This window comes from Propithecus coquereli, unplaced genomic scaffold (genome assembly GCF_000956105.1).
Source record: "Propithecus coquereli isolate 6110/MARCELLA unplaced genomic scaffold, Pcoq_1.0 Scaffold767, whole genome shotgun sequence".
NCBI classification, from domain to species: domain Eukaryota; kingdom Metazoa; phylum Chordata; class Mammalia; order Primates; family Indriidae; genus Propithecus; species Propithecus coquereli.
The window spans coordinates 209,333-227,478 of record NW_012153807.1 but is presented as its reverse complement, the minus strand read 5'-3'; the positions used below and the strand labels follow the sequence as shown (position 1 = coordinate 227,478).

The 18,146-nt window shown below is 40.6% G+C and overlaps 1 protein-coding gene across 1 annotated transcript in view; it reads left to right on the top strand.

Moving 5' to 3' along the window:
- MAK (male germ cell-associated kinase) overlaps positions 1-17,394 on the top strand; it is a 44,665-nt gene extending 27,271 nt beyond the window's left edge. Inside the window, exons 8-12 of the mRNA XM_012662459.1 lie at positions 2,047-2,195; positions 8,016-8,147; positions 10,200-10,274; positions 13,052-13,171; positions 16,983-17,394. Of these exons, the coding sequence (XP_012517913.1) occupies positions 2,047-2,195; positions 8,016-8,147; positions 10,200-10,274; positions 13,052-13,171; positions 16,983-17,137 (631 nt within the window). The 3' untranslated portion in view covers positions 17,138-17,394. The remainder of the gene's footprint in view (positions 1-2,046; positions 2,196-8,015; positions 8,148-10,199; positions 10,275-13,051; positions 13,172-16,982) is intronic.
- Positions 17,395-18,146: the final 752 nt, after the last annotated feature.

Sequence of the window (18,146 nt, the reverse complement as noted above, 5' to 3'; positions counted from 1 at the left end):
TTCATACTCCAGTAATAATATCTGCAGAATAGGACACCGAGACTCAGGTTGGGTAACTTGGCCAAGACAGATGAGTCTTAATTCAAATCCAAGTCTTTCTCTCTTGTGCACCACACACCACCTCTTCAGCAACAGGAGCTCAAGGACTTGCTGAATTGAACAGACTCTGTCATTCCCTGCTTGGTCTCTCGGGCAGCCAGGGCTTCTCCATAAAGAATACAGAGTGCTAAATACTAACATGTAAACCTTGTATTTAATGTTTATCTTTTTTTAAAGTGAACAAAAGCAAGATATTTATACTTATATTTATACTCAGTAGCCATTTACTAAATACCTGGTTGGCATTAGGCCCGTCCTCACCCCATCAAATATACAACAGCAGAAATAAGACCTTCAGAGAACTATAACATGAGACAAGAGTGTATTTAGTGCCAGGAATGCGGGAGCTGCAAGGAGCTCTGAGAGTTCTGTCTATGGGCAGAGCACTCTGATGAGGAGAGGAAAGTCTTTAGAGTGAGCAGTTTGGCGAATGGGGTAGACTTTCAGTCAGTGGTATAACAACAGTGGGAAGGAAGGGGAAAGATGCCGGAGGTGGGCGGGGCTGTTTCCAATGAAGTGGATGTACCTGGGTCAGGAACTACCCCAAAGTGGGTGACCAGCGGTTCAAAGGGCCATCCAAGTTAGTGTCCATTTCCAAGGGGGTCGACTTGGTGAGTAGAATGTGGCAGTGTGAATTTCTAGGTGGTAACCGCAGATTCTTAGAGTTAAGACAGATGATGGGAGTTGGGGAGTACATTCCGGCCCCAGCAAATAAGGAAGCCCAGCTGGAGGGTGGTAGGGAAGGTCAGTTGTGAAGAGTTCATTACAGCACACAGAGGAATGGGCAGCAAAACCAGTTATAGCCCCATCCTCTGGTAGCGAAGGCTGCCTCGTGCACTGCTGCTTAGTTAAAATAGCCTCAGGAACAAGATAGAGCTAAGCCTGGAAGCTGAAAGTCCCCAGTTCCTAGACAGAAAAAGGGCTGGGAGTGACAGGGACTGAGTGGCAGAGTCAGTCTTAGGACACCACTGAACAGCCAGCCAGGTGCTCAACCACAGGTTCTATACTGGGGAATGGGCATGTCTCGGCAAATACCTATTTTCTATGCATGTCACTAGGGTCATTGGAAATTTTACATGGGAGCTTTACTAGCCCTTCTTTCCCCACTTCGGTTTTCTTAGCCCATCCAGCCATGCCCCAAACAACCTTCCTGATTATAAGTTATTCTAGTTGACAGGTGAAGATGGCTATGATTGTCTTCCCCCCTCGGTGCACCAACTTCACACTGCAGCAGTTACAGGAAAGATAGAAACATACTATTGTTAGGTCCGGAGCTGAAAGGGAGACACACGAAGCCTCAGGGGCAGCAAAATGCCGTTTATTTGAGCATCTGGGTGCAGTTGGGTGGAGGCCAAAAAGAGCATCCACCGTGAGGAAGGGGAAAGCATTGGGTTTTATAGAGGGTTTTTCCGGGGGGAGTGAGCAACTGGGCCAGAACAGCTGTTGTAATAAATGCTTTTTCAAATAACCAGTTTCTGGGACCCCTGCGTTGCTCTCATCCTGCAGAGATAAGGGAGGTGGGTAGCTTCGTCCTTATTGTGGGGGATAGGAATGCTGATATAGCTGCAGCTGTCTGGTCTGGAGTTAGACTTACAACCTCCAGACTCTCCAGACTCCTGTGGCTTTTGTTTCACAGGCTTTATGATCACTTATCTAAGTTTTCCATTAACCGCATTAAGTCCTATACTGTTCGGGTTCTCACCCTAAGCCAACCTAACAACTACGCACAAGCAAATTGCTGCTCCACTATAAAGCTTCCTGTCATGTACTGTCTGGTATCAGAAATGATTCTATGCACTGCTTAATATCTACTGGGGGTAGAGGGGAGTTTTCATTTAGCCAAAGGACTCTGAGGAAAACCATTGACTGGTTTGAAAAGATGCACAGAGGGTGGGTAAGAACCTCTCATTGCTCATGTTGTAATGCTGCCTCTTGTTGACTTTCAAGGCTTCCTGAGTCAGTACCCTCAGGCTCCAACCACTCCCTAGGGGAAAACAAGAATTTACCTGCACCTGTCTCTCTAAAATCTGATTCTGAATTGTCAGCTGTTTCAACAGCTAAACAGTACTACTTGAAACAATCAAGATACCTTCCAGGTAAGCAGAGAAAATAAATGGTTACTGCTAACTAGAGTATAGATAGGTCAGGTTCAAGTGTCCTGGAATCTCTGGAGAAAGGGCACCAGTGAAATAAAAAGTGTAATCTCAGTGCGCTTTGGTAGCTCAGCCTGTTTTCCAGATCTCCTATTTCTGCTCAAGAAATGCATAGTAGCTAAAAATCAGGATTATGAATATGCCTCCAAAAAATACCACCCTCCCCCCTCAAAGCTATGCAGTTAGTAAATGCTAATAAATGTTACTGAAGCAATTCTGCATTCCCATTACAACTTTTTATAAAATGTAGATTTTTAAATACTGTTTCCTAAACGATCTAATGTAAGTTTTTAAAAGATCATTCTGGCGTCTGGGCAGAGCATGCTAGGGGCTCAGGAGAGGCAGGGACACTGGTCAAGAGGCTGTCGCACATATCCAGATGGGAGAGGGTAGAGGCCTGTTCCAGAGTGGAAGCAGCAGAGATAGAAGTGGGTAGAATCCAGGCGGATCTTGGTCATGGACCTGGTAGAACTCGTGCACAGGCGAGCGGGGGTGATGGGAAAGAGGGGAAGGAATCAGTGTCAGCGTGTGGACGGTGGTGACCTGGACTGAGACGGGGAAGAGCAGGAGGGCACAGGAGAGTGGAGGTGGAGAATCGAGAGTGGAGTCTGGCGTGCCTGTTGAACATCTGAGCTGATGTAACAGACGCCTGGCTATATGGATCTGGAGCTTGGGAGAAAGCTCTAGACAGACAGTGGGGAGTTTATGATGTGCCTGCAAAGAGCACTTCTCCTCTAAATCCAATTAAAAAGAACATTTTTAGATTCAGTTTAATCTAAAAGGGAATCAATTTTTGCATCATCATGTGTCTGCACAGATATATCTTTAGTCCAGTGAGGAGGAGGTGATCTTTTTTCTGTTGGGTTTTTATGGGCTTGCTCATTTTTAGCTTTCTAAATGCAGTGAGCAGGCCACTGGGTTTACCTGCGGAAGATTTGCTTTTCACAGCTAAGTCTCCTGAAGCAAGCCATGGTCTTCATTTCCCAGAAGCTTGTTTGGGAAGGAGGGGTAAGGCAGATGAGCGGAAAGGTTGAGACTGGATTTATTAGCAGGAGATTGATACGTAACACCTTTTCCTGTGTACCTTATAGGCAGCCATAGAAATTTCAGTTCTAGGAATACAACTGGGACCCACTCCTGTTAGTAATCGGAGAGAGAAAAAACAATGAAACTGAGCGAAGGGTTTAGAAATGAATGGGATAGAAAACAGAAGGCATAGTGGGTGTACAGGTGTAGTCACAGATGTCAGGTCGAAATAAACTTACAGAGAGCAAATCAAGGCTTTAGGACTGCACTCCTGCGCCGATTTGTAAGGAGGAAGATACTAACGTATCTAAGTGAGGTTGAAGAGATTGGCATGAAGTTCTCAAGGACAGAGCAAAAACTTTATAACCCTGAATATTTGGAGATCTAAGTAGGTTAAATATTAAGATTTTTTTTGTTGTAAACAAATTATTTAGGCTCTGTGGCAGCAGGGTGAGACATGGGAAACAGGCCTGAAAAAACATAGGTCATGAAATTAGAAAGATTGTATACATCTGGATAGAGAAACAGAAGAAAGACATTTATGTGTCTCATTGGTAGCATATAGCAAATGAATTTACAAATACCTTATTAAAATAGTTGGGGGGGTGGGGATGAAGAAATATAGATAGGAGGAATAAGTTCTAGTATTTGATAGTACAGTTGGAAAATTGCAGTTAATAGTTTATTGTATATTTCAAAATAGCTAGAAGAGATGAATTGTAATGTTCCAAATACATAGAAAAGATAAATGTTTGAGGTGATGGATATCCCATTACCCTGAATTGATCATTGCACATTGTATACATGTGTCAGAATATCACATGTACTCCAAAAATATGTACAACTATGATATAGCAATTGTAAAAAAACCAAAAAAAAGGGAGGGGGGAGACCCAGATTCTTGTGAGCCAAGGGATGGGGATTAGAAAATTCATCATACAGTCGCATTTTTACTAATGTAAGATATGAACAGGGCATTTGCTAGTCTTTTTGTTTTCTTGGTCACTTTTTAAAAATTGGAAATAGTTTTGAGTTTTTGGAAATATACTCTTGACATTAAAGTCCCTGTTCTTTCTTCCTCATAAAGTCAAATTTTCACCACTGTAACCTCTCCTGCAGTTTGAAAAAGACTGTTCTATTTGTGACATTATGCTATGATTCTGGAAAGTGAGAAAAAAATTATTCTGAAGTTATTTTAAGTTTTTTATACAGGAAATTATCATATTGTTACAATCCTAGGGTGAGAAATTTGCCCACATATCTCTTTATGATCAGACTGTAGTAATGGCAGTCCTCACTTAAGGCGTTGCATCTTCGTTTGCCTCGAAGAGGAGCTTAGAGAAGGAACCTAACCAGTGTGAGATGCAGGGGGTTGCTAGCAGTGCTCCCGGCAGGTCTGTGCCTACACGGGTGTGAGTGCTTGCAGGAGAAGGAATGCGTAGTGCAGGGGAGGAGGGGGATGCCGAGGGACCTAAGTCCTTAGGAAGGTGAGAGGAGTTGGAATGAAGTCCATAAGGGTTGGCGCACACTTCCAAAAGGAGCAAAATACCCATGTTATAATCTCTAGATACCAGTAGGTTTGTAAATTTCGGTGTTGAAACCCTAAGAGAGTTCTAATATGACCGCAAGAGCAGGGAAATAAGAAAGTTTCCAGGACATAGATTCATGGGAGATACTGATCCCTGTTTGAAAAAAAAAAAAAATACTGAAATTTAGCAAATCACTATTTTTGTCTTGTAGAAGTGAGCCCTCTGCTGGTAGGAAAGACACTGTAGATTTTTGGCAAAGGGTAAATGGATCCAAAGCACCCGCATTCACAGTTCAGCTTCCTAACGTGGTTTTCAAGAATACATTTCAGGGTCTCTGAGCCCTGTCTGATCATTTCTTTTTTAACTAGAAAGATCTAACAAATTCTGCAAATTATTTGGGATCAGAGTATGGCTATAATTGACACTTTAAAGATGGACTCAAAATGACAAAGAATTGTTTGAAACCTAAATATGAGCCCTACTGTCTGTCACCCTATTGGCATTCTTTGTTTTGAAGATGACCCGTCTAGAGCTGAATGAGATTTGAAACTAGAATTGGGCTCAGTTCAGTCACTTGGACGAACATTTATCGAGCACTTATTGTGACCCAGCAATTGTGCAGAGAATAGAAACCTGAGTAAGAAGAAATCTTTGACATTTATTTGTGATCCATAGATATTTTTGTAATTGAGTATCTTTAGGAATAAAAATAATATCTGTGGGGGCCCTCTTTTTTACTCTGAAGCCAAGTATAAATGGTCTTATTAAGCATCAACCTTTAGGATTATGGGAGCTCTAGAAATGTACCATATAATTGCAGGGCAGCATGACATTATACTACAAGGACTGGCAGATCTGTGACACAGGCCTTCAGGGAAAGAGACGCAAGAGTCATAGTTATTGACCTGCGACTGACCAGCTGTGTACTTGGAGCAAGACTTTGAGATTCTGTTTTCTGTTACTTACAATGGGGCTACAGTCATCTATCAGCTCACCCTGTAAGCCTTAGGTACTTAATTATCACAAGGTAGTTGCAAATAGAGTATGCAATGGAAATGCTACCAGGTGCCCTCTGGTCTCACCCTCTGCTCCTAGAACCAGGACTCCAAGCATGAATGAATGCCACCACTGCTGGCTGGAAGAACAGCTTCCACAGAATGCTTCTCTCTTCCCATTTAGCTCTTACCATCTTTCCTTCCACCCTGTTTATTCAACGTCCTGTGTCATTTCTCTCTTAGCCTCTTCTACTGCATTTTAAATTTCTTACCACCATATACAAAGTCTTGCATGATCTGATCCTCCTCCCCCATCCAGCTTCATTTTGTACCACTCCTTGTTCTTGCTGCATCTGTGCTGACCACCTCTGAGGGCTTCCCCATCTCAGGTCCTCTGCCTAAACTGTTGACTCTCCCAGGAACACACCTCCCCAGCCCCTAACCATGATTCACATTTCAGCTTAAAATTGCTTTTTTGAGAGGAAGACTGGCTGAGTTACTTCTGTTACTTGCCCGTTTAGCACCAGATTCTTCCAGTTTGCACACTGCTAATTATTTACTTAATTAATTATAAATGTCTCCCTTCGCATTAGATTATAAGAGACAAAAGGATAGGAACTGCTCTATTTTGTTTACCACTTTTTGTCCAATGCCACACACACTGGCACATAGAAGGTGCTCAGTAAATATTTGCTAACTGACTTCTTGAGCAATTATCCTCATATATTGCTATATATCATTATCAAATTATATTAATTTCTACTTCTTCCTAACAGTGTTTGTTATATAGAAGGTACCCAATAAAAGCTTGTAAACTAATAAATAATCTTAAATTCCAGGATGTATCTATTTCCAACAAAATTGGAATCTTTACTTAAAAAGACCTTGAATTACACCAATTATCTTCAAGAATGTATACATTTACATTTAAATAAAGGAATATTGCCAAGGGCAACTGGATTAACAAAATAACTTAAATATTCAGGGCCCATTCTTTATTGACCTATATTTATGAAAAGTGTGTTCGCTTAAAGAGATTTTTAATATTTTCCCCCCTACATTGCACTTTCTTTTTGGGTGAAGATGTTTTTAATGTGAGTAATTGCCACCTAGTACATCTTCTTTATTGTCAGGTAATTGTCTATTATAGTTCTATTTGTAGGTGTTTTATTAGGGAGTTATATGCTATAAGAAAGGGAACTTACTTGCCTGATGGAGTGTTTCCTTGGAGAAGCGACAATGGGTAACTTGAGGCTCAGTCCTCCGGGTTTCAAAGTAAGGGATATTATTATATAGCTCATAAATGAAAAACCTTTCTAAGGAATTCAGCTTGTGAAAAACAAAAGCTCATACTGCCTAGAAATAGTTCTAACTTCCTAAATTAATGGAGTCTTCAGTTTAGGGTTAGGTATAGTATAGATTTCTATACTAACTAAAGAAAACACTGTGTGTAGGACCTAAAGACGTAGACTGTGTGACGTCTTTAGCATCTCACAAGTTCAGTCAAATTTAATTGTCAGTAAAAAGAAGACAAACTCAGGAAGTTTTCAACTCTCTTAAAAACAAGTTAAAAACAACCTCCTTGACCACACTAGTACCAAAGCCCAAGGCTGACTCAACATTTCACAGATGTCAGAAAATCACAAATAATTTAAACTGTCCTCTTTTCCAAGTACATTTCCAACACCTTCTCTCTGGTTCACAAGTGATATACTATTTAGATTTTACTATGTCTAATATACAAGTAAGCATTACAGATGGATCTGTAATACATCTATTTTAGAACTTCTCAGGTTTGCCTGAGTTCTTGTTTGTGTGTCTGTTTTTCCCACCTCACTAAGAGTCTGGCCCAGAGCATACATTCAAAACAAGTGAGTGACGTGGAAATGTCATGTTTCTGAAAAAAAAATTTTGTGCCACTTCAATTTTTTACGAGACATTTAGCAAGAACATCAAATTTTTATGATTATGTGTATTATAGAAAGTATCTTATGTTTATAAAGTACACTGTGAGTATTCCAGGTGGTTGTGTTGAGGGCTTAGGATCATGTTAGGGTTCATCAAAAAGCAAGTATTTGCTACATTTTAACCTAAATTTATTTCCATTCTCCTATCCAAGGTATTTCTAGTCTTTGTTTGAATGTATTATATATTTTCCCTTCAAGTTTATGATCACATTCTAACCTTTGAAATGACTGCTTTGTTCTTCTAAGGTGTAAATCCCAAGAACGTGTCCTCGATAGCCAGTGGAAAGGAGATAAACCCACACACTTGGAGTACTCAGTTATTTCCTAAGTCACTGGGGCCCACTGGGGCAGAACTTGCTTTCAAAAGGAGTAATGCAGGTAATGCAAGAATACATTTAAAATATAAATTTCCATTGTTTTCCTTTACCGATGTTTAGTTTTAAATATATTGCAGCTACCTTTTTCCAACCCAGATATGTGTAACCTGAAGGGGACGCACAAAGGTTTTCTAGCTACTACTCGAGCACAGATAGTTTTAAGGGAATCATTTTCCAGATCCTCACCTTCCGTCTGGGTCTTTCCCACATGGATCTGCCTTAGCAAGGCGTCTCTTTTCTACCTTTTTATTGTCACTGGCTACTGTGGTGTGTTTCCTGTTTCCCCAAAATGTAAAAATATCTGGGGTGCTAATCAAATGGAAAATCTGATATGTTGATATCACTGTTGAGAAAGCAACTTTGATGACTGAGAACAAATCCTTTTAAGCTGGTTTTCGGGTGTTAGTTTTTAGAAAATTGAAGGAGGATCTAACTGAGTTTTTAGCTGACAGGTAATTAAAAATCGTTTTTTATGGGATCACTCTATGACTTTTGGTCTGTAACTTTGAGGAGAGTTCGAAGAATGGAGTGGCACAGCTGTCGCAAAGCCCCTTTCATTCCCAACTATTTCCCTGTATTAACAAGGTTTCTCAGTGTTTCTATCTCCAAAAATTAAGAAAAAAAGAGAAAAGAAATAGCACTGATACTCAAACTTGTGTGATTATAGCAACAATTATTCATTTGTTGATAACGTGAACTGCTTGAAAAAGTCCCATCTTTCTCATTAAGAGATGCATTTCCAAAAAAACTTACTTTTCATGTTTAGTAATCAGAATATATAATATTTATCTTTTTGATTATATATAATGAACCATTGTAATTATAACTAAATGCAGAAAAAAGTATTTTAATATACTTAGGATTATAAGAAATTTAAATGTTTTTCAATTTATACACATTTTTGACTGTTCAATTTAAAGACTTTTAAGCCTAAGGTTATATTTGGATAAAATTTGGAAGCTGAATATGAATAAAAATATAATTTTAAGGGGAAAAGGAATTAATGTGAAATTTTCCAACGTCCAAAAGTAACTCGTTCATGTATTTTTACGTCAGTATCGGAGGGCATAAAGTCACTATGATATTTAGATTCCATTGGCTGTGTTTAAAGGAGAAATGTGATAATTTTATTTTTAAGATGTCTATAATCTGCTGGGCGCGGTGGCTCACGCCTGTAATCCTAGCTGTCTGGGAGGCCGAGGCGGGCGGATTGTTTGAGCTCAGGAGTTCGAGACCAGCCTGAGCAAGAGTGAGACCCCGCCTCTACTAAAATTAGAAAGAAATTAATCGGCCAACTAAAAATATATAGAAAAAATTAGCCGGGCATGGTGGCGCATGCCTGTAGTCCCAGCTACTCGGGAGACTGGGGCAGTAGGATCACTTGAGCCAGGAGTTTGAGGTTGCTGTGAGCTAGGCTGACGCCACGGCACTCACTCTAGCCAGGGCAACACAGTGAGACTCTGTCTCAAAAAAAAAAAAAAAAAAAGATGTCTATAATCACAATATGCCAGAAATGACATCCTTTGCAACTGTTAAAAGTTTATGATTAAAAATTTTAGATATCAAATTAAGAGTCTGTGAAGAGGTACAGAGTTTTTTTTAAAAAATGTTGGTGGTATCGGATCAAAAAGTTTGATGATTGCTGTGACAGTGAGTGAGCAGTCCAGTGAGGTATTCTGATGTGACATTAACACACTTGGACTTTTCACAAGTTTTCCAGGTTTTTTAAAGACTCAGCTTATCCATTTAATGGTGCTGAGGTGACTCATATGCTATAGCACTGTAATTTACTTATCTTTTCCTTAGATATTTAAAAGTAATATTCACTGAATCAACCAGTTATAAAATCCCTTTAAAGGGCAGCAGGACAACTTTGAGTCTCGAGGGAATATACAGTTGGCATCAGATGAAAGCTGTGACCATACGTGGGCACATTTTCTCATTTTAAGAGTTCTTTCTAGATCTTTTCATTAATCATCTAATCCCTTTTTCCCTCTGCTTTTCCTAAAATATTCTCCTTACTATTCATTCTTTCCATCTGCCTTCTCTTTAGAAGAAAGCATTATTAAACCAATCGAAAAACTATCATGCAATGAAAGTTTTGCTGAAAAATTAGAGGACCCACAAGGTAATTTCTGGGCATTAAATATGAGTACAACTTGTTCTTTGAATCTCTTGTCAAATTTTCCTCTCAACATTTGCCCCTGATCCTGACATAAAAGGCCAGGGTGACCTGCTTTTAGAAGTCAGCTCAGGACTAGGAGAAAGGAAAGCATTCCATTTCATCAAGAACATCGTCCGTCAGTAGTTGGGACTCTTAAGAATGATTTGCTCTCAAAAAGCTATATGCTCGTCTTCTTAAGTTAATTATGGCAATTTATAGAAGAAATCAAGCAAATAATTCTGAACAAGAATTAAAAGAAAAATTTTTCTAATTTTGTGATCAATATGCCTGGAATTTTTTTTTAAGTTCTGAAACTCATTTCTTAACCTTTAACAATCATTTAAAAGGAAAAGGTTAACTGGGTTAATAGAGATGGTGGATTTCTTAGGGGTTCTAGGGACTTGGTGTCATTGGTTTCGACAGTGCTAACCACTAGCACCAACCTAAAAATTTACAGCTCACAAGGTGCTTCAAGATATGCCAAAATAATTTAAAAAGATTTAATTTTTTATTCATTTGTTTTCAGCACCTTCTTTTTCCGGTAAGAAGCAGCATCGCATGACTGATCAATGCATGGCTTTTAAAGTCTGACATATCCCCATTTTGTCATTCACTAGCTTTTGTGGTTTGGGACAAGTTATTTCAGCTAGTTTTACCATTTATACAGTGGAGAAAATAATACTTATGTATTATTATGTAAGCATACCTAAGATTTTTGTCACACACTGAGCATTTAATACGTGTTTGCTCTGATGACGAGGATGAGAGCAAGAGCCGTGATCTGAAGCTGCTACTGAACGTGATCGCTGCTTTGAACATCCCCTCAAAAAGTCTTCTGAAGTAAAGAACTGGTTAGCGATTCTGAAGGAGTTGCTGAGGGGAGAAGGGTCAAATTCGGCAGCTGTACCTAGGCAAAATTCAGGAGGGCTGAAAATTGTCTAGACTGATAGCACGTGCTTACTGTTTAAAATCCTTTAGGGCCCCGTAAGTAATATTGCTCTTTGACATCTGTTGTTTCGAGAGCAAACACTTGTGCCTAAGCCCCATGAGAAACGTCAGGGACACAGAGCTCCAAACATGTGAACAAATAACACTATGGAAAAAACACTGTAGTTGTAGCTGCCAACTGAACAGTTCTTTGAAACCATCAGGGCGATCAGATCCCATTTAGCCTTCTAGCTGACAAGCCTGTCCCCTTTCCTGCATAGCTGGCTTCTTATCACCTACGGCTTCCGGTTTGCTCCTAAACTCCCTGTGGTTTGTCCTCAGCCTGCCTCATGCCACTGAAGCAGCTTCTGCTAGATCCTGGGGCAGTGCTGATCCATCGGCCTCCCTCCTGTGTGCCCGTCCTGTGTTCCTCACACTCTGGATCGCTTCTGCTCCTCCGCCATCCGCTGTTCTCTTCTCTCTGCTCCACAGGGTCCCTTTCTTTCCCTTCCCTTAGTGAGGGGCTTCTTGAGGTCTATTCCTGCTCTTTGCACCTTCTGAACTGCTCCTCCAAGCACAGCTCCATAACCTCCGCATCCCGGGCGTTACGATCTCCTAGCCTGCCTACGGCGCTCCCCACGACCGGAATATCCTCTGGGCACCAAGTCTTTCCAGAAACCCGATTCTCCTCTTGCTGTTCTTAGACAACCCACCCAGTCACCTAAGCTACAAACTTAGGGGTTCATGTTCCCCTCTTTCTCTGCTCAGTTCTCTCCTTCCCCATCCCCCTGTGACGGCCTCAGTTCAGGCCTCAGCCTCTCATTTCAGCCAAAGTGGTGACCTCCTCACTGGTCTCCTGCCTCAGATTTTCCCTCTTCAACCCATCCCCGTGCTGCCCCCAGACTGATCACTCACTAATAGTGATGATGATGGTGACAATGACAATGATCACTCACTAATAGTGATGATGATGGTGACAATGACAATGATGATAGCTGACATTTAGAATGCCAGATCGTATGCCAAGTGTTCTGCATAGTCTTATTCAGTCCATACAACAACCCTATGAGAACACTTATAATAAAAACGAAGAAAGACACAGAGAGCCCTTCAGGGATGGGAGCTTTGTGGCAGGAAACATACCCCGTGTTAAGAACTGGGGTCACAAAAACGCCTGGTGTTCAGGGTGAGATGAACACACCTAGGCCTTGTGTTCAGATCCTAGCTCAGTTCCTTACGACTCGTGAGAACTGAGGCAAGTTACTTAACTTCAAAGAGCCACACGATGTGGATAGTGATATGCATCTGCCTGTAATCCCAGCACTCTGGGAACCTGAGGTGGGCGGATCATTTGAGCTCAGGAGTTCGAGACCAGCCTGAGCAAGAGTGAGACCCCGTCTCTACTAAAAATAGAAAGAAATTAATCGGACAACTAAAAATATATAGAAAAAAATTAGCCGGGCATGGTGGCTCATGCCTGTAGTCCCAGCTACTTGGGAGGCTGAGGCAGGAGGATCGCTTGAGCCCAGGAGTTTGAGGTTGCTGTGAGCTAGGCTGACGCCACGGCACTCGAGCCCAGGAAACACAGTGAGAGTCTGTCTCAAAAAAAAAAAAAAAAAAATTAAATAATATGCATCTAAGAGGGTTGTTCTGTGGATGGAATAACAATATCTGTAACAAGTGTAGCACAGTGCCTAGAACATAGTAGATGCTCAAAAAATAGTATTTAGAAGTAATAGAGGTAGTATTCAGTTATTCTATGGCGCCTTAAAATATTCACATTCTGACTATGAAACTTTATGATATGTCACTAGGAAATCTTGGAAGTTACGCTACTTATAATCAGTCAGGATATGTTCCTTCCTTTCTTAAAAAACAAGTGGGGTCAGCTGGCCAGAGGATCCACTTAGCACCTCTCGGTGCAGCAGCTTCAGGTAAGAACAGCTTCAGATTGTCTTTGGGATTTCTGAGTGGAGAGGAGCTTTTTTCATTTTTAAGTTTGTACATTCACTTTTCCCAAGTGAAGACTCTTAAATTAGTCTCATCTACTGTGTAGATGGCAAAATGTCCTGTTTTTCTTCCAGAAATGTGGTTCCAGAGTCTAATAGTTATAAGAAGAGCTACCTCTCATTATGTGGTTGTTCTCTGCCAGGCACGATGTAAAAGGCTCGATGGGATGTGGCATTTAACCCTCACAGCCACCTGACGATGTAGCTAGATTTGTCCTTTATGGATGACGAAACCGACGTTAAGTAACGTACCTAAAGGTCACACAGCTGCTGGAGCCAGGGTAGAAACTCGGTTAGTCCACTTGCAGTGAGTGTGCCGTACTACACAGCGAGATGTGAGAAGATGCATTTTTCAGAGCTTTTGGCCCAGCCCCTGGCCCAGAGTGAAAGCCGAATAAATGTTGACCCTCTTGTAAGTTAACATGTGGTTTCTCTGTGGTTCCAATTCAGAGAATAGAAATTAACGGTGGCAGAGCGTTCACACCCTGCCGTTTGCTTTGCAATAGTATCGGGTGGTGAAAGGGTTTATCCCTCCACCGTCCGCCCTTATGGTGCAGCTGTGACATCCGTGTGCAGGGTACACACTTGAATCGAGGGTGATGATGCTGCATGTACTAGAGCCTACCAGGTTTGACTGTGAATGTTCTCTATGTTATTTTAATCTGAAACAGATATCCTACTGAGGGACGAAAAATAAACATAAAGGCAGATAATCCGAAGTTTGGTAAGACTCCTAATTGTAGTTTAATTTAAAAGTTGACTCTGAAAGTATTTGCACAGCCTACCCTAGCCAGGATCTGATACTAAAACTCCCGATTAGAGTTGCCAGTCTTTACCGTTCATGCTATTGGAGCTAAGAAGGGAAAAAAGGACTGGATTTCTTTAATTTTTTATTTCTTACCACAGTAAAACTGCTGAAAGCAAACAGTATACAGTTACCTTATCTGTGAAAAGGACTGCTTCATTCTCTCTCTGCTGAAACAAAAATATAAATAAACATTTTATGTACAGGAGTGGTTTTTATAAAGCCTCAGATATTTTAAGCCAGTCTTACAATGACTCATTTGCCATGACTTGGCAATTTTTAATACGAAAACAGAAAATAATGTTTCAGATTATTTTGTTATCTGGGTACCTACTTGCTCTTAGTAATTGAGAGTGGGTCTTATTAAAAATATTTTTGTAAGATATTGAAGACCTTTATATGTTAATTATTCTGTTGGATTAGCATGCATATTCCTGTTTTCATTTTTTTAAGTAAATGCTATCTCATAACTTTTCCTCTCTTTATTTACTCTGCTTGTCAGATTTTCCTACAGACCGTGATAGGAGGAGAGGTAAAAAAAAAATAGTAGTAAATATTAATCACTCTCAAGTGGTCAAAGCAAATCCTTAGGAAAACACGGTTCTATAAGAGATATGTCTTCCAGTCCTCCCACTTGGGTGACAGTTTCCCACAAAAAATTAAAACCAAGTCATTACCGTATTTACTCAACTATCTTCCCCTCCTGATAGTCTTTGGTTTTCTTTCTCACTCCCGTTTTGAGAAGGAAAATCAAATTAATGTCTTCCTCCCTCCTCGTGTAGTCTCTCCTCCCAAACCTCCTAATATCTCCACATCCCCAGCTTTGAAAGTTATAACAAGGACTTCAAGGAGTGACTTCTATGTATAGCGCACCCTTCAGATGTGCGGGGCCCTGTTCCAAGCACTGGGTGTACATTAGCTCCTGTAATCCTCCCAGGGCTCCGTTATAGATCATCTCCATCTGACAGAAGTTTTTATCTTGCAAAAAGTGACATCATAATGAAATAGATTAAATCCATAGCTAGAGGCAAACACCTTCCTTTAGCACACATTTTCTACAAGAATTAAATGCCCTTGATAGGACAAATGCAGTTTTTAAAATAAACACACAGCAAGCATTGCAGAGCTCACTGCTCTGCTCTTGGGGGGCAAGGTGTGGGGTGGTCCCACTAAGGCACAAAAGCATTTCTTGCCCTGCCACGAGATCTGGGCTCCTTTGTCAGCCATTAGGTTCTTCACCACGGTGCTTGTGTCCTAAAACCCTATTATTTCTGGGAAAGGACTCCTAAATCTCAGCACTACCACCTTCTTCGCAAAATGATTCCCTCTTCAGAGAAGTTTTACAGAACGCTGGCCTGGACACAGTTCCATTTAAATGTGTTTAGGGCTTGACTGAAACTATGTCATGACCTAAAAAAAAGCTTCTCTTTTTGTTACTCCCCAGACCCCTCACTTCTTACCCTAAGAGCCTCACCATTAGCTTAAGGCTGTGTTCCCTTTCTCCTTCTCCGAATTAGCCAGGCTTTCTTCCTCTCTCTCTGCCCCTCCACTCCCCTCACACGCTCTCTCCCCAGCCCATGGCACCATGTTGATGGGTGGCCCTCCTGTGTGAGCTCCCTAATTTAATAGATGATGCCTGTTTATATTCCAGTGGCTTCCTGGAAAACATGGTGCCTTAACTGGCCTTTCTAGACACCTCGTCCCTGCCTTTGTTAGATAACTTTGTAGTGGTCTTGACTTTGAGAATTTTAATCCCAGTAAGACTGGGATGAAATGACCCGTGAAACCGCAGAGGGGACAGCTCTTGTCTGTCCTGCCCCAACCAAACTAAGCAGCAGCCAGGCGTTGTCTTCCCCACGGCGTTTGCACGTAATGCCTTGTTTGCTTAAGACTGAGGTTAGCAGCATATCAGGACCACGAGCTCACATAATTCCTTCCTACCTCCCAGTTTTACAGTGAAAGTATAAGAAAAACTGGGGAAACCATGCCAGCAAACATGGCATAGCTGAGCTAAAGGTACAAAACAGATTCATTTCAGTATTGCCCCTTAGAGTTTAATCCAAGAATGGCAGCTACTACACAGTGTGAAAAGATATTTAAATCCCAAATGGAAAAATCCAACATCCCTCCTCAGATAGAAAACATGTGATACCAACCTCTCAATTTGGTGTGAGGACGGCACGAGGGAGGGACGGAAGAAGACGTCAAAGTTCTCTGTGAAATGATTTAGTGCTTTGTCATTTGCGATGTTTAAGCAATTTTAGCTTATAAATTGTTCAGATAACAAATGTTTAACAAATTTTAAAATTTTCACCAATTTTTAAGCAGTCAAATGTTATGACTAAAACAAGATTTGTGATTAAAGGTTTGGGATCCTAGAAATGGGTTACTGTTTTAGGGAGTTGTGTATCACCCATAATTTTCCCAGTGAAAAATGAAGTTTCTTGATTCTAAAAACCACATTTTCACTTTTAAAAAGAAATCTATTGTAGGACCCCATATGTAAAGCTCCATGAAGCCAGAGTTTTATAGCTTCACAATTCCAAATACATTGTTTAGATGTAACCACAGTGTGATATTACAAAGTCACGAACACTGTGGGTGTTGCCCATTGAATCTGAACCAAGAATTTCTCTTAGTCATCTTACTTGGTGTTCCTATCCGAATGTGAAATACTGGAAGTATCAGCAGTGTCAGAACTACAAACCGGAAATACTGGCTCTTAAGCTACTGAAAATTCTAGTAGGTGTCAACATAATACTACACTAGAATTTTGGGGACTTAAAATTTTAAAGATCTCAGACACTATTGAATTAATCTTCTAAAGATAAATTCAAATTTTACCCGTAAAATGAGAGGATGAATTGCTTTATTTTGAATTTGATAATAAAAAATAATAAAATCCTACTATCTGGTTCTGATTTCTTTCAGAATATACCTGGAACACAAAAGCTGGTCGGGGGCAGTTTTCAGGACCTACTTACAATCCTACAGCAAAAAACCTAAATACCATGAACCGCGTACAGCAGGTTCCCTCAGTGCATGGGAGGACAGACTGGGTGGCCAAGTATGGCGGCCACCGGTAGGAGTCTCTGTTGCGAAGCAGTCTCGCAGCGTTGCTCCACAGAGCATGTGCAAGCTCACTGGCCCTGGGAAATGTCTGCAGATGTCTATTTCTACTGAGTTCTGGAAGAAATATGTAATAGTGGGTACTTCGAACAGCAAAAATCATCTCCTGTTTTCTTTCTTTCTGAGAAATGAAATGCGTTTTCTTGGCATTGGTCACAGTGCTGATATATGAGTAGGACTTTACAAAGTATTGAATAAACTATTTGCCAAAGTATCAGGTATTTGATCTATAAATTAATAGATAGTAAGCACAGAAGAAACTTTTAAAAAAAATGTCTCCAGAAAGTGTTTAGAGTGTCATAGTTTTCATTTGTTGTATACTTGCCTAAATGATTTAACATTTCATCACTTTGCAGTGGTTAGCCTGAGAGGTTTGTTTTTGTTGTGTTTTTTCATGGCAATTAGGCCGACCTCTGTGGGCTGTCTGCTGTGGTTCCTACTTGGCAAAGGCTCTGCTCTACCACTTCGGCAATGACAGAAAGATTGCAATTATCATTTGTTTGTCTACTTTGAAGCTGTGGGAGCAATGGTAATTCCAATCTTGAGCTGGATGTCTTTCTTAGAAATGAATTTATCTTTAACATAGAGAATATCCAAATTATGCCACCTGATTTTAGTGGAAAAAGAGTCTGTCTGTTCTTGTCCAACACAACTGCACTGAATTCATGGTGACTATCAAACCCAAAGGCTTGATGGCGTCCATATTAACCAAGTCAGGGTTTTCTTGTCTTCACATCAAGTTGGTTCTTAAAACTGCATTTAATGTTTGTTTATCAGATTTTCAAAATATGTTGTTTGTGTGTTCCTAAAGGACACAAAGATGAAACGTGCCAGCTCGTCCCTCCAAGCCAACTCATGCTGCTGCAGATCACTGACCTTCACATTTGCTATAGAGCAAATGCGTTCAGCTGCTATAGCGGTGGTTTCACATAGTACATTTATTTTTTTCCTTAGTTTTATTTCTAA